At 37.9% G+C, this 15780-nt stretch overlaps 2 protein-coding genes across 10 annotated transcripts in view; one reads left to right on the top strand and one right to left on the bottom strand.

Annotated features, from left to right (window-relative positions):
* LOC126849755 (autism susceptibility gene 2 protein-like) overlaps positions 1 to 13067 on the top strand; it is a 33020-nt gene extending 19953 nt beyond the window's left edge. Inside the window, exons 1-17 of one of the 9 annotated variants that reach the window (XM_050591944.1) lie at positions 4826 to 4929; positions 6240 to 6267; positions 6644 to 6832; positions 6913 to 7026; positions 7217 to 7252; positions 7400 to 7426; positions 7501 to 7561; positions 7681 to 7883; positions 7966 to 8340; positions 8436 to 8674; positions 8785 to 8895; positions 8981 to 9198; positions 9282 to 9508; positions 9597 to 9761; positions 9857 to 10145; positions 10278 to 10416; positions 10521 to 13067. In XM_050591944.1, the coding sequence (XP_050447901.1) occupies positions 4838 to 4929; positions 6240 to 6267; positions 6644 to 6832; positions 6913 to 7026; positions 7217 to 7252; positions 7400 to 7426; positions 7501 to 7561; positions 7681 to 7883; positions 7966 to 8340; positions 8436 to 8674; positions 8785 to 8895; positions 8981 to 9198; positions 9282 to 9508; positions 9597 to 9761; positions 9857 to 10145; positions 10278 to 10416; positions 10521 to 11523 (3516 nt within the window). In that variant the 5' untranslated portion in view covers positions 4826 to 4837 and the 3' untranslated portion in view covers positions 11524 to 13067. Of the gene's footprint in view, positions 1 to 4825; positions 4930 to 6239; positions 6268 to 6643; positions 6833 to 6912; positions 7027 to 7216; positions 7253 to 7399; positions 7427 to 7500; positions 7562 to 7680; positions 7884 to 7965; positions 8341 to 8435; positions 8675 to 8781; positions 8896 to 8977; positions 9199 to 9281; positions 9509 to 9596; positions 9762 to 9856; positions 10146 to 10277; positions 10417 to 10520 lie in introns of those variants that run through there. The other 8 variants (XM_050591942.1, XM_050591943.1, XM_050591946.1 and 5 more) reach the window with 8 other exon arrangements.
* A 487-nt stretch (positions 13068 to 13554) lies between these two features.
* LOC126849785 (RNA-binding protein with serine-rich domain 1-B) lies at positions 13555 to 15253 on the bottom strand. Its single transcript, XM_050592022.1, has 5 exons — positions 15000 to 15253; positions 14775 to 14903; positions 14383 to 14679; positions 14049 to 14296; positions 13555 to 13985 (listed from the first exon to the last, which is right to left on the bottom strand). Coding segments are annotated over exons 1-5 (966 nt in total). The 5' UTR covers positions 15002 to 15253; the 3' UTR covers positions 13555 to 13695.
* Between the last annotated feature and the right edge of the window lie 527 nt (positions 15254 to 15780).

Genomic DNA, 15780 nt, shown 5'->3' with positions numbered 1-15780 from the left:
TTCGAAGAGCGTAAGAGGATAACAAGAAAGATACAGATATACTTGTATTAGATATCGTCATTTCTGTCAACTCGCGAATCTCCGTACTCGGCGATTTAAGGATGTGTCAAATGTCAAAACATTGACAAAAACATGAAAAATTTTGTAGATGTTCTACTATTTCTTTCGAGTATCTATGCAAACTTCAGCACAATTCTCTTAGGTTTGGAGATTATTTAAATTTAAGTTAGTATTGATTCTTATGAAAAATCGCGTATCGTAGCACTTATTGACAAATTTGACAAGAAAAAAACATTACCAACAAAATAAAAATTTTTGCAGATATTAAGAAAATTCTAATAAATATTTGTACAAAACATGATTTAGATCTACTTCCTCATTTAAAAGTTATTTATTAAAAATTGTAGAAAAATATTCTCTCTCTCTCTCTCTCTCTTTCTCTGCAAATTATTCATTTCCTTGTTTCTTGCAATTGATTTCAGGCGTTATTCACGATCAAAAGTTTTTGTCATAAATTAAAAAAAATATTAATTACAACTATTTTCTTTCACAAAAAAAATTTTTTAATTTTGACAATTTTTTGCTATTATTGTAGCCTTAATGTTACGATCGATCGATCGATCCTTATCCTTCTCGCGCTCGACAAGATCGGTCCATTGCATCCCGGGATGCAGGACCCCATCATCTGCAACCCGGTCTCGGTCCTGCGGAGTGCATTAACACTTAACACAGCGTTTCACGAGTAAACGCGCGTCGACGTATCTGTTATATACCTCCGTGTATACACGAGAGCGTATTAATGTCGCGGCGAGAGTATATGCGACGGGCAGCTGATTAGAGCGGCCCGCTCGTGTCAACATACGAAACGAACGGAACGCCGCGCCGCACCGTGGCAACGTCGCGCGTGCGGACGGACGACTTTAGTAGCCGGCCGGACCCGAATGCAACGCACGCTCTTGTCCGGCTCGGTGGAACGTCCGCTCGTTCGAGAGAACGACCTTCTCACCGCACCGGTTCGTGTCGTGGAACTTCGCCTACCGTGCTATGCGAACGCTTCTACTTCGTTCCTTATGCGCGCGCGCCGCGTTTCTTCGTGTTTAACCAGATCTTAGGCGAATAATTGAGATTTTAACTTGACATCCATATCTGTCAAGAGAGAAAGAGAGAGAGAGAGATGTATATCCTTTCTTTTATATTTATTTATTTAATTTGAAATATTATCACGATTTTTTAAATGTCTTATCTGTGCTTCATACTTGATGATAACCTAGAAATTAAAAATTAGAATTTGTAGATAATTTTATAAGAGGTGTCTTATATTGTTTTCACAAGGTTTTGCGTTTTCGTTACAGACAGTCATAAGTCACATTCTTTGGTTATGAATAAATTTAAATACACTTTGTATAAGAAATAGCACAAGGTAGAGAGTATATTATAAATATTTATAACTGATGAAAAAGAAAAATAGAATTATGTACAAATATTTTTTTTTTGTACATTTTTTTTGTATGAAGATGACCCAAAATCTAAAGATATGATAATTATTTATGACAAAACTTTTTAAAATGTATGACCTTTCAAGCAGAAAAATGATGATAAGAGATATTGCTTTACAAGGAACTATTTTAAAACATCAATAAGATGTTTCATTGTAGAAAAAACTTGATATATAAATCTTTTTATTTACTTTATTTTTTTTTTTTTTATTATCTTTAATTATTTTCTGACATGTGTTTTTTTTTAAGTAATAGCTATTTATTGATATTATGTAAAACATTATTCATTAAATACTGAATGACGAATGATTTGTTGAAAAAAAAGCAATTTTGCCTGACTATTACATTCAATTCTTGAATTCGTAAATACGTTTTAATGATTTCTATATTTCAAGATCCTTCACTACATTAATTTTATAATTTTTTCGCGTATTTTTTTAACAAATTTATAGCCAAATAAGTAACAAAAGAACTATATATATTTCCATTGTTATTCTATATAGTATCTTTTTATATCCATAATTTTTATAGATAATGTAATACGTTTTATAATTGTGTTTAGAGAGAGAAAGAAGAGATCTAGACTTATCCGAATAAAATGTAAAGAAAAGAGAGCAATATAATTTATACAGGATGTCCCAGAATTAGACCGACAAACTTCAGATAGTTAAAAAGGATACCAAAATAAGCCAATTTTGTCAATAAACTCTTGTCCGCAAAAGAAACGTTTTGGTACTAGAGAATCAAAGATTAAGAAGGGCAAAAATCTTTGAAAAAAATTATTTTTTCAAAGTTTTATTAATGTAGTTAAATAGAGGTGATTTTACCATTAAACTTTTGTATAAAACATTTTTTGATATCTCAAATAATTTTCGAGATATATCGAAAAAAGCCGCTCTACATGAGGAGTGACTTCATTTCCCTTAGAATCGTTTTTGGTCAAGTGGAATTTTCTAAATTCATCTAAATAATCCCTTCCCCCCTTCCCCTTATATGTAAAGTTTCATCAAAATCAAAATTTTTGATGGTGCGAGGTTCCCTTATTAGTCTTTAATTCTTTAGTGTCAAAATGGCTTGTTTGCAAATACGAGTTTGTTAGCAAAATTGACTTGCTTTGCTGTCCTTTATAATCACCTGAAGTTTATCCGTCTAATTCTGGGACACCCTATATAATAAAATGAAAAAACTTCGTTGAAGCCTGCGTAAGAGCGCGTTATCACATAAGCCTCGCGTTACCTTGACATAAGCCTCGTGACTTGCAGAAAAAAAGAATAATTTTCCCTTACACAAAATGATAATTTTTAGTAGAACGCTTTTAGATAACTTTTTTGACGCGAGCACTCGCACTTTAGAAAAAATAAGCCGTGTCAAGTCTTTTTTCACACATGCGAGTAATTAATTCTAATCATCGTTTTCTCTCTTATAATAAGATAGAACGAAATAATAACACAAATTCATATTGTATTAACAAGCCCGTGTCTCAATTCATAACTCAAACTGCACTTGAACGATTGTTACTTCTAGCGATTTTTTTCCATTCTGTTCATATTTGCATATTTAGATTTTCACAGACACTAGTAATAAAGACAATTCAGGATGTAATCATATGTTATACGTTACGGTTAAACACTTTATAAACATTCTACATCTACATAAACATGCTACATTACACTGTCACATATCTCGAATATGTTGCCATAATGAATTTTATCGTGCGTATGTTCTTTGCGAAAGAAACATTGTGACATATCTATAGTAAAAGCCAGGGCTTGCGGAATTAAACCCATACATTCTTGCATGCGATGTAATCGGACAAACGGGAGAAAGGATTTAATCACATTGTGAGTATATACAATGATAGCATATGTTTTTACATAACGTTACATCAACGTCAATCAAAGTATATTTGCTCAATTTTTTGTGGACAGAGTTTTATTGCGCACTAAATCGTGATTTTTTTTTTTTTTACATATTTACTTATCTAAAATAATCTTTATAATCTTTACAAAGTCATAATTCTTGTGTATGCGTGTGTATATATATATATATATATATGTTCTGTTCTTATACAGGGTGTTGAAAAATTAGACTGAGAAGCTTTGAAGGGAAATATAGGGACTCGAAAATAAACATTTTTTTGTTAATGATATTTCTCTGTGCAATGTTTCGTTTTGGTCTTATATCACATTCCAATTCTCAATAAAGCAAAAGTGTTGTGTCTTGACAAATTGCATGTGATTTGTTTATCATTATGGAGCGATATATATGTAGAATTGATTGACATACAGGGTTCCCGCAACCTGGAAAATTGAAAAGAAAATTACATTAACAAAAATCAAATCAATCCTTATCTCTAATATCTGTTCTCTATTCTTTATATTTTTGACTGTTCGGAGATTTTTACTTACCTATTGTTTAAGTCACAAACTCCTATCTCATATCTTGTACTAAAAAGTATTAAAATTAGTTTTAAAACTAAAAAAAAAGGAGAGAAAAACAGTACTAACAAAAAATGTTTATTTTGGAGTCCTCTATTTTCCTTCAAAGTTTGGCGGTCTAATTTTTTTAACACTATATATATATATATATATATATATATATATATATATATATATATATATATAGCGTTTCGTTTGAAAACATTTTTTTGCAGATGTTATAAATATTATTTACATTTAAGAGAGAAAGATTAATGGATTTATGCCGATATAGGTGTAACTTGCGGAAAAAAATCATTTATTAAAAACTGCATGTCATATCGCAGTTTATTTTCGTTAAAAATAACTTGAAGATCCTGCATAGAGAATAATCGATAATTTGTGGTCTCCTTCTAAAGTGATGTCTCATTTAGTAGTACAAGACCCCTGTTAATCTCAATCTGACAAAACATCACATCGTACAAGCACAATATGCGACTATCTCGGAGAGTAATGTGCGTCAGCTGATTCGGTTCAGCCATATGAATGAACGAGGAGCTTGCCAACTGTGATAGCTCTCATCAATCATGTCTTGGCATTTTCGTTAGAAAAAAAAAGAGAAAAAAAATAGACACTACGTACGAATTCTTTGTGCTCTCGCGAGGACGATCGTACCGAGAATCTTCTTTCGACATATCGCGAGAATTCGATCTGTACTCTGAGTGCCCTCGCGGGTATTTTCTTTCACGACGCAGCTTGCCCGATCGGGCGCGATGGTTTTATTCAATTAATTCGCGTCACACCGCGGAACACGCGATTCGACCGCGACGAACACGTCCTAGGGGGTTTCGACTCGCAGTTGGCACACGTGCGCAGGTGGAGTGTGGTTTTTGCCGGGCAGTAGTGGCGGTGGCGACGACGACGATGATGTCGGCGGTGGTGGTGGTAGCAACGGCGGCGGTGGTTTTTTGCGCCAACCGCGAGCTCTCTAGTGGCTTTTTCCCTTCTTTTCTTTGGTACCCGCCCGTGATACGGGAGGGAAAGAGAGAGAGAGAGGAAAGCGTTGGGAGAAGCGAGGAGCATGACATCCCATAAGCGTGTGTTTGAGAAAGAGAGCGTAACGGCGTCGTCGCGAAAAAGAAAGATAGAGATGAAGAGAGCGAGAGAGAGAGAGAGAGAGAAAGAGCAATCGGATCGTGGTTCGTTCCTTCCAGCTGGCCTGGCACGGCGAAGAGGCCTCGTCGCGCGGCTGCTCGTTCGGTCAATGTCTTCTCTTTCTTCCTCGCTCTTTCCCTTGCCATCCCTCTCGCTCTATCTCCCTTATCCTCGTCCCCCCTCCTATCGTCGTCTCCTCGCGGCTCTTTCTCTCGCTTCTCCTCGCTCCCCGCTCTCTTTCATCGCTCCCCCCCACCAGCAACGCTCCCGTGCTGCATCGCGCACACACGAGACACGGGTGTCTGCGAAATCCCTCTGTCATCTTGCGAACGCCCGTCCGCGGCGAGGAGATTATCCCGCGCCAATCGCGAAAAATCAGTCCGTCGTGTCATCGTCATCATCCTGTTGTCGTCATCGTCGTCGTCGTCGTCGTCGCCGTCGTAGTCGTCGGCGGAGAGTCGCATGGCGAGATCCGATATCGCGAATCAACGGTAACGTTTTATTCGCTCTCGTTCGCTCGTGGAAAGAAAGAGAAGGTGGCAGCGCGTTCGGAAATGTGCACTGGTGTCGCGGTTTGAAGGCTCGCTCCGACGGAGAGAAGGAGGCCTTCTCTCGCGTCTCGCCCGACCACGTCCGATCTTTTTTTCACCGGCGGTCGCGCGCAACAGCGTGTGAAAGTTCCGCGAACCGTCTCGCCGCGGATTCTCGACTCTACGCATCGTCAACGATCTTTCCCCGACATCGTCGTCGTTGTTGTTCCTTACATCTTGTTGCTCTCTAATCGAGCTATTTTCGCGGCGAGATTCTCCCCCCTCCCTCCCCCTCTCCCTTCGCGCAGTGTTTATACGGTGTATCCGAGTGCGTTCGGCGATTAGACAGTGCGAAAACTCGATGATCGTGCGATTTGAGAGCATGGCTCTCGGCGACGTCGGTATCGTCACCGTGCATTGCTAGAGAGCAGCGAGTATATCGCGCGGGCGCTAAGAATGAAACACGACACCGCGGATTCGCGAGCGGGATACGACTAGCGACTTTCGGGAATTCGATAGCGGCGTCGCTTTGCACTTGTCGCGAACGCAGGTGGGCATCTCATGTATATTCGTCGAACGATTTAATTGGAGTTTGATAATGTCAGATATTAATGCTAATCATACCTGGTATATTTCATTAGTACCATTTCATCACTGACAGAAACGATGGCAAGATTCATGCATTTTTTTTTTTTTTTTTACTTTTTTTTATATGTGTACAAATATTAGGAAAAAAATATAAATAAATGATTTCTCATATTAAATGTAGAATTAAAATGTATGGTAACAATGTTACTGCTACAAATGTTTTTCTAATATTTTCTAAATAATTGAAACGAAATATATATATATATATATATATATATATATATATATTGTATATATATGTGTGTGTGTGTGTGTGTGTGTGTACATATATATGTATATGTATATATATATATATATATATATATAATTTAAAAATTATATTTATATATATAAAATATTGAATATATATATAAATAATATAACATATGTATAATATGTATATTTTTTGTGTTTTCAGAGTGCAATAAAGTTAGCTGGAAAAAATAATATTAAGAAGCTGCATACATTGTTATCAATAGTGGAAGAGAAACCAAAGGTGGATACAGGACAGAATAATAGGCACAACGAGCACCACATCAAAAACAACCATTTCAAGCACAACCATTACACACATAATTCCATACTGACACCCTCAACGTTAAACCAGGTATAATTCAGTAATCTTAATTTAATTATATATATAGTTGAATCTCTTACCATTCATTATTCTGGTAATTCCTTTTACAGGGCCTAGATGCAGGTACAAGCGACGATAGTGGTAGAGCATCTGAACAATTGCACGGCCCTGGTATACCTAGGGATTGCCAGGACGCAGACAGTTCTAGGGACCATCTCAGCGATGTAATCTCATACACTATAATTCATTTAAATTCATATAACATAGAATTCATATATGATAAATAAATGTTCAGCAGAACAAAAGCAAAACAAAAATTTATTATATACAAAGGTCAACATCTATTTTTTTATCATCTAATGTTAAGAAATATAAGTTGATATATTTATTCACGAAACTATTTTTATAATATAGGCTAGCAGTCATTGCAGTTCGGGTAAAGGTTATATCGTAAGTATTACAAATATTTTAAATAAATTATATAAATTATATTAGATATTTTATTAAATACAAATTCTCCAAATTTCTGTTTATAATAATAAGTATGGCATTAACAAGAGATTATTTACTTAATAATAAATAATTTCTTTATTTCAGTGTGATAGTGAAGGAGAAGACGATAAGGTATGTGCATAGTTTTAAGTACTTTAAGAAAATAATTGATTCATTTTAATAATATTATTATTTTTATTTTACAGGGCTCGGATGCCGAATCGATACTCTTTGAATCTTCTACCCCACCACCTCTTGCACGTAAATGTAAGTAATATTTTCTAAAATTATAAATGTAAGTACGAATAACATGTTTATGTTTCAGAACTATAAATATTACCATATTATATTCGTGAAATATATATTTTACTTTTATTTTGTTCTAGACGAATTGCCCTCTTCTTCGCCACACGTTCTGCCACCCACAAACGGGGCAGGCGGATCTCCACCGGATACGGGAGGGCAAATTTCTAATCCAGCAACGGATGCTCCGGCACCTATACCGCCTCCTGTGCCTGCATCTGCACCAGTTCCAACAGCGCCGAGTCCTCCCAGTCCAACGTTGCCTCCACACATATCCCAGCCTCCTGTAAGTATAATTTCTTGTTATAAAAATTTACTTTTGTGTACACAAAAGAATTATATTTATTAATAATTAAACCATGTTTCAGATGACTAGTCCTTTGGCAGCGAATCCACGTGCAATAGCTCCGCAACAGCGGCCGGCTTCCCCTGCTCTGCCACCACCTTCCCTGTCCCAGCAGTCGCACACTACGATACCTGCATTGCATCCACCTAATGTGCCCCTTGTCTCGTCAAGTCATACAACTAGTCCAGCAGTAGCCAGTTTAGGTGTTACGCCAGCAGCACCATCGAATGGAGCGGCTACCACGAGTTATCCACCACCCATTCCTATAGCTGCGTATCCGCAGACACAACCATCGTATCCACCACTTTACACTCCGTATACCGCTTTAAATCATAGCCCATACCTCCCTCCTGCAGTACCATCCCCTTCTCATTCTGCTTCATCACGTGCAGATGTGGTAAGTTATGCATGTTGTATCATTGAGTATGTTAAGTATTATTTGTTCCAAGTTGTGAAATGCAAGTAATAATGAGAATAATAATTGTATTTCAGAGAGGAAGTAGAGCTTCTCCTTGTACCAACATAAATAAACAGACCATAGGAAATAATCTTCCGAGTCACAATAATACTCCATTGAGCGCTGCTACTACAACATGCGTGTCTACCATAACTAATACAGTTACCACGGCAAATTCTATCGCCCATAGAGACATGGTGGCCTGCAGTTTATCTGGACGAAACAATAATTCTCCACGTGGACACAGTCCTAGTCGGGAAAGAGATAGTTACAGGTAAAATATTTCTTTTTTTGCGATTGCAGAATTATGAATACATCATTTGTCAGAGTTACTTTATTAGTTAAAACAGAAAATTTTTATAATTGTAATGTTTGTTACAGCAGCAACGTGAGTAGTCTAAGTCGCGGCAGCATAACGCCTGTTAGTGTGCCAAACACCTCCTCTCCAGCCAATTCTAGTCTACCTGCATACACCAAGCCACAAGGTTGGATTAGGTAAATCGACAAATTTAAATTGCTCAATAAAATGTGTCGTTTAAAAAACATTATTGAAATCTTTTCTTTCCATAAAAAATAGCAGCAACACAGCTTCTCAGCTATCTCCGGCAACAGCTACATCTGTTCCGAGGCCAACTCCACCACCGGGACCACTCGGCTTACACACATTTCCACCACCGATGTTTGCAGCACCTTTACCTCCACCTGTGTCCAGTTCAAGTCCACATACTTCACTGTCTTCGCTTCCACCACCGACAACCAATCCAAATCCGTTTTCCGCGGAGTCTCTGTTTCAAACAAGTAAGCTTATAATCAAATTTTTTTTCAATACATTATGCATCTATGTAAACGTAGGCACAGATAATAAATGCGCTAACCAAAAGAAGGGGTGACACATGTTGCAGGTCAGGCAGATCTTTTGAGGAGAGAACTTGATAACAGGTTTTTAGCATCTCAGGACAGAAATGTTGGGGTTGGAGTGGGAAATTTGGGTCCACCGGCATATCTTCGAACAGAAATGCATCATCATCAGCATCAGCACACGCATGTACATCAACATACAACGCCATTGCTGCCACCGGCTGCAACGACGCTTTTTCCACCTCCAATTGTAAGAAGTATATCTACTATCTAATGATTGAAGATTTATATTTCTTTTATATCTGGTTAGTATTTTGTTTAAACTTATCAATATATAGTTTAAGGACATACCGAAGTTGGGAGGAGTTGAATCACCATTTTTTCGTGGAAACTTAAATCTTTCCGGTTATTCCGGTTTCAACACTGGCCTTCTTCATCCTGGAATTGGTCCGCCTTCGACACCTTTTGTGCCACCTAATCATTTAACTTCATTTGCACCAAAGGTATTTATGTAAAAAGTTAAAAAGTTTGAATTTTTATATTGTAGATTTTGTTACACATATATCTTTAATTAAATGTTTGGTTCTTTTTAATCTAGAAAAGTGGAAAATGGAATGCGATGCATGTACGCATTGCATGGGAAATTTATCATCATCAACAAAAGCAACAGGCTGAAGCTAAGGCAGGAAGTGTCGTTAGTACAAAAACTGAGTTATTAAGACCACCAGGCCATCTTTATCCAGGGGGACCAGGCAGTGGTCTTGGACTTGGTGCACCATCAATGGCACCTCCATTTCCCACTAACATGCCATCTGCGCATCCTGCACCACCTCCACCTCATCCTGTCGGTTTTCTATCTACACCACCCTCACATTTAGGTAATAGAGGTAACAAAAATTCACATTTATTCACATATATGTTCGTGTTTATAAATGCATTTAACTAGTACTCATTCTTGTAGTTATATATGTTATTTCTTTAATGCATTAATTTTATAATATTATTTTATATTTATACAGGAACAGGAATGTCTCCTTTTGGAAGGTATTCTTCAACGTTTGGTGGGCCGAATCCCAATTTTCCGGGTCTTTCAACCTTTCCGCCAAGAGAAATGCCACCTCTAGGCGGACTCAGTTCGGTACATGATCCATGGCGAGGGTACGTTATGTAGAATATTAATCGTTATTATTCATTTTTTATTATTTCTCTATCTAGTCCAAGAAATAAAAATTTATTAAAAAATATATACAATTTTTTTACAGATTACAACGTGCTACTACCGGATTTCCACCGACCACTGTTTCGTGGGGTTTGAAGCCGGAACCGCCCGCGATAGATAGGCGCGCCGAGTTGGAGGAACGGGAGCGTGAACGGGAACGGGAAAGAGAGCGCGAACGGGAGCGCGAACGTGCCGAACGGGAACGCGAGCGTATCAGACGCGAGAGAGAAAGGGAAAGAGAGAGAGAAGAACAACGTGAGAGAGAAAGGCGGGAACGCGAAAAAGAAGAGAAGAGGAAACAGCAGGAAGCAGCTGAACGAGAGCGAGAGAGGCGGGATAAGGAACGCCGTGAGATGGAAAGACGCGAGATGGAGCGCGAAAGATTACTGCATCAAAATCGGCAACACATGATCGTTTCTCGAGATCGTTCGCCGCTTAGGAACGGCTCGGCGCCCTTGGATACTGGAGAAGTGCGCATAAAAGAGGAACCACGCAGCAAAGACGACGAGATTGTAATGCTTCCACGACCACCTGTACCCGGTCCCGGAACGACCGGGTCCGCGCCAGGACCAAATCCACTGCCCGATCCGAGATATCATCCGCATCCGCATACTTATCTCTCAAGGCATCCTCATGGTATGCCGACTTCACATTCTATGCCACGAAGTAGCATACTTCCCAATTTAAGCGCACATTCGATACAACACTTTCCACCGCCATCCGCGCCCGCTGGTCAACCGGGAGCTCCTTGGCCAGGCGATCCTTTCCGGGATTATCGGTACGATCCCCTGCAACAATTACGATACAATCCATTAATGGCAGCGGCGGCATTCAGAGAGGAAGAAGAACGAGCGAAATTGTATGCTGGTTATCCTCCTCCACCAGTGAATGCTCTTAGGAGTAAAGATCCTAGTCCAGGTCCGCTCAGCAATTTGCATATGCATCATAGAGCAGGGCCCGGCCCAGGAGTACCGACGCGTCCGCTCGAAAATGCCATTATGCACGCAGATATTCACAAGAAGGAGGATGGATCGCAGTCTCGATGATACATCGTCTCAGTGTCCTCAGTTTCCGCGAGAGAACGCACTGACGGACCGACATTCTAGGCTCCATCCTCCACTCCTTTTCCCCTCCTATGATGTTCGGAACCCGGTGCTGATATTTTGCTAACAGAAAAGAAGCGCGTTATCTGAATAAAGAAAGTGTATATAGATATTATATATGTAATATTTATAGCTATCTCAAGAGAGAAAGATTACGAGAATGCATAGAACTATACAAGAAAACGTAATGAAGATGCCTTGCTATGATGCCGCTGTACCACCGATAACGGCAGCTAACAAATAATGAATGTTTCGCGAAAAATAGCTACGGAAGGCGCACGGCATCGCTGATGTGTCACAAATAATCATGCTGATGTTTTGTGATTTCTGCAGTTTCAGTGATCTGACTGTTTATAGTGGTAACAAGCCGTAATCACGACGATAACTATGCGTACAGATAAAAAAAGTATCGTGTGTAATATTAAAATAGTTATTATAGAATGTGAGGCGATGGTTACGTAAAAAAGAAAAAAAAAGCAAATTCAAGTTAGGAGAAAGAGTTGAGCGGATCTCTATTATTATTCAAAAATTATTTAATTATTTATTTATTGCGACGCGTATAAACTTGAATCTCTATTGCTATTGACGTACGAATGCGGACGTAAGATTTGCTCCTAATTTAATTGATGTAATATAAAAATGATCAAATGTATAAATTTTACTTCTTAGATTTTAATTTGTATATTAGAGACGATAGAGAAAAAAAAGGAGAGAGGGCATATAAAATGGAAAGTTCTTTGGCTTTCGACAGCACGTGCTTTTTTCATTTGCATGCTGATTACAATAGCACTCTGGTGCTTTCCTGTGATATAAAAAGAAAAATTATTCAAGAGTAGTAAATTATTTTTTAATTTTCTATCGCATCAAATCGTGACAAATAGAGATTTGACAAGTGCAAATAAATTAAACTATCAAAGTAAAATTACAACAATTAGAAATATTCAAAAAAACACAGGATGACGCTTAATATAATAGTAGCTTGTGCGTGCCAAAAAGTTGCTTCAATCAAAGAATATGTTCATAAAGCCCGGTTTTTTAATATGTTTACAAGACAAACTATGGCAATTTTATCTTTCTCTTTCAACTTTTCTCTAGATTCTCAGCCATATGCGTCGTTGTGTTACCAGAAAGCCAATATGAGATCTCGAAAAGTTCTGTGCCATGGACCAGGTTACATTCGAATATTCCTGGTGCCTCAAAAAAAGAAAAGAAAAAAAAAAAGAGAGAGTGAACTTCTTTGAATATGATCGGATTCTCAAACTCTATTTCGTTTATACTGTAAAGTCACCATAAAACTGTATATTATACAATTAACAATTATACACAGCAGTTTAAAAATTGTAGATATTTTTCATCGATGCAAAGTTACAATGTGATGCAATGATTTTGTTCATGTAGATATCGCGAAGTAAGAGGATTTTGTGTGAATAGGTTTTTTCTAAAATTGATTCTTTGTAAAAGAATCTAATAATCATAGTTTCTATCAATATTGTTTTCAATATTTTTTTTACCAACCTTTTCTCTCAGATTCCCCTTCAAGACTGTCAATTGCTTTTACGTTATATTATTAATAGAATATTTATGTAATTTCTGAAAAATTTATAAATATTTCACACACATCCGTCTTTATTATTCAACCATATGTAAAAAGTTATTATTCAATCGATTGAACTTCATGATCTATTCTTTGTGCACATGATATAATTAAGACATAAATGATTAAAGAGAAACAATTATTTATATATATATGCTAATATCAATTTTTTTAAAGAATGGTTATACTAATTTCTAATAAAAATGTTTACATACATTTCATGACGATGTCGTGGATAATATCAATGCTACTTGATTTTGTAAAAACTTAAGGTAATTAACTATAAAATGTGTTACCATTACATGTTGTGAAATTAGTATATTTCAAAAGTGCTTATTCGACGAAACATGAAATTGTGATATTCATAAACGAGTCCATGATTGCCATGATTTGGTAAACACATTTATAATCTGATGTAATTGTTACATGTATTATTTAATATGATAACATGACCGTACAGCAATGTTGCGATCATATTAAGTTCAAAAAAATGTACAATGTATGTACAATGTGATGGAAAACTATCGGGAGCTACTAGTGCTGGATCTTGTGTAACGACGGTGTCGATGTCGCGGATTATTAGGTGGGCTTCTCGATCGAGTCCTTATTCGGCGTCGTGGTGGTCGTGGACTTCTACGGCGATTCATAGGTGGAGTACGTCTGCGATAACGTGGCGGCGTATTTCTGCCACCTCCTATCCATCGTGGTGGCATACGTCGTCCCATGCCAGGAGACATGCGTCGCATCATGAGCGGTCGAGGTTTCGGCAATAATACCGGAGCAGCCGTAATTTCTTGACCATCTATCTGCCCTGTGAACAGATAACAACGCGCGTTAACACGAAATAATTTTCGAGTGATTAATTTGCACTTACCTCCATCCATGTGTTTCATAGCATTTTCAGCTTCATCTGCAGTATCAAATTCGACATATGCAAATCCTCTTCCTTGATTAGGATGAAGTTTATCCATCGCAAAGTCGACCATTTTTATCTGACCGTATGCCGAAAATATTTCCATGACATGCTCTTTAGTAACATTTCGTGTTAGATGGCCAATATGTATTTTGGTTGGTCTAGGGATTGGCGAACGTTCTCTACGCTTTCTACGTGGGGAAGGAGATCTGCAATGTTTGTGAAAAATTAATGACAGTAATTTGCTAATTAACCAGAAAAAGAATTTCAAATAACTTTGTAACAAATATAATACCTAGAGCGTCCTTTAGGTTTAGGTTTTTCAGGAATAGAATTGCTTCCCTTTTTCTTCTCCTTTTCGCGATCTCTGTCCCTATCCCTGTCTCGTTCTCTCTCCTTATCCCTCTCCTTTTCCTTATTATCATGCCTTCGTGAAGCATCGACACTTTTGCTGCGACTGCGTTTTCTTCCTCGATCTCTGGAACTACCTGAAGAACTAGCTGAACTGCTAGACGAGCTACTGGATGTTGAACTTGATCTGGAGCTACTGCCACTACTAGAACTCGAAGACCCAGAGCTGCTGTCTGACGAGCTATTGAACAAAAATTTCGTACATGTCAATATCATACTTGAGAAATAAATATAAAAAATTTAACTTGTATTTTCAGTTTTTTCAATTTTACTAACCTACTTCCACTACTAGAAGAAGATGCCGCCCGTTTCTTCCGTTCCTTTTCTCGGACTCTCTCTTTCTTATTCTCCTTATCTGTAGCTTCAGAGTCACTCTTGCCCGTGCTATCCTTCCGGCTGCGAGCCCTAACATAACACAAACAACGAATACAGACGAAAGGTTAAAATCGAATGATCACAGTTGAGCGGCTGATGTCGATCGCGCGCAACAGAATTACTTACATGATTAACGATGATTAATTTTTCCTAATTGCACTCTCAACAAGCATCCGAAAAACAAGGTCAACTCTAAAGAAAAGTCAATGATACGCCGATCCACACGCCGCACAAACGGCGATAATGGCGGACTACCGGGGTACAAAGTTCTCACGGTACTTTCAACAGTATTTCGTAAATTAAGCTCTTGTGTCTGCTGTGCAAGATATAAAATTAATCGCGGAGGAATACCTGATCGATCAATTAACCGCACAACGCGCTATTAAATCATCGTTAAAATAAGTATATATACATACTTTGTGCGCATAACGCATAAATATGATTATCGCTAGATGAAAGCGTTCCGTTTGATCATGGGTCTGTTCGTTTTAGCTGAACTGGCTGCAAGTTCGGACTTTATCTTTTTCTTTCCAATATGGAGAGATGGCCAATCAAAGAGTCTTATTTGAATTGGCCAATTGGTGACGTGCTAATCGAATCCCATCCCAGCTAGATTGTCACACCTAATATTATTATTAATATTGTTATTTTCGCATTCATTTCGTTTGACGCTGCGAAAGTTTCGAAGTATTAGATTGACCAATCACAATAAAGATATCTTTGCTTGCTTGCTCTGATTGGTCAGGCAAACGGAACGCATTCTCAACCACTTAACAAGAATCATATAGTTTATGCACGTGAGATGAGTCAACGCGTAGAGAAAAAAACGTGCTAATCAATTTCTCTTTCATGGGAAAGCTATAAGTTGATTGGCTGTATCGCATCGCTTCTTGCATACCGCGCCTAT

This window comes from Cataglyphis hispanica, chromosome 5 (genome assembly GCF_021464435.1).
Source record: "Cataglyphis hispanica isolate Lineage 1 chromosome 5, ULB_Chis1_1.0, whole genome shotgun sequence".
In the NCBI taxonomy this organism is placed as follows: domain Eukaryota; kingdom Metazoa; phylum Arthropoda; class Insecta; order Hymenoptera; family Formicidae; genus Cataglyphis; species Cataglyphis hispanica.
This window is presented reverse-complemented; position numbering and strand designations above follow the sequence as displayed.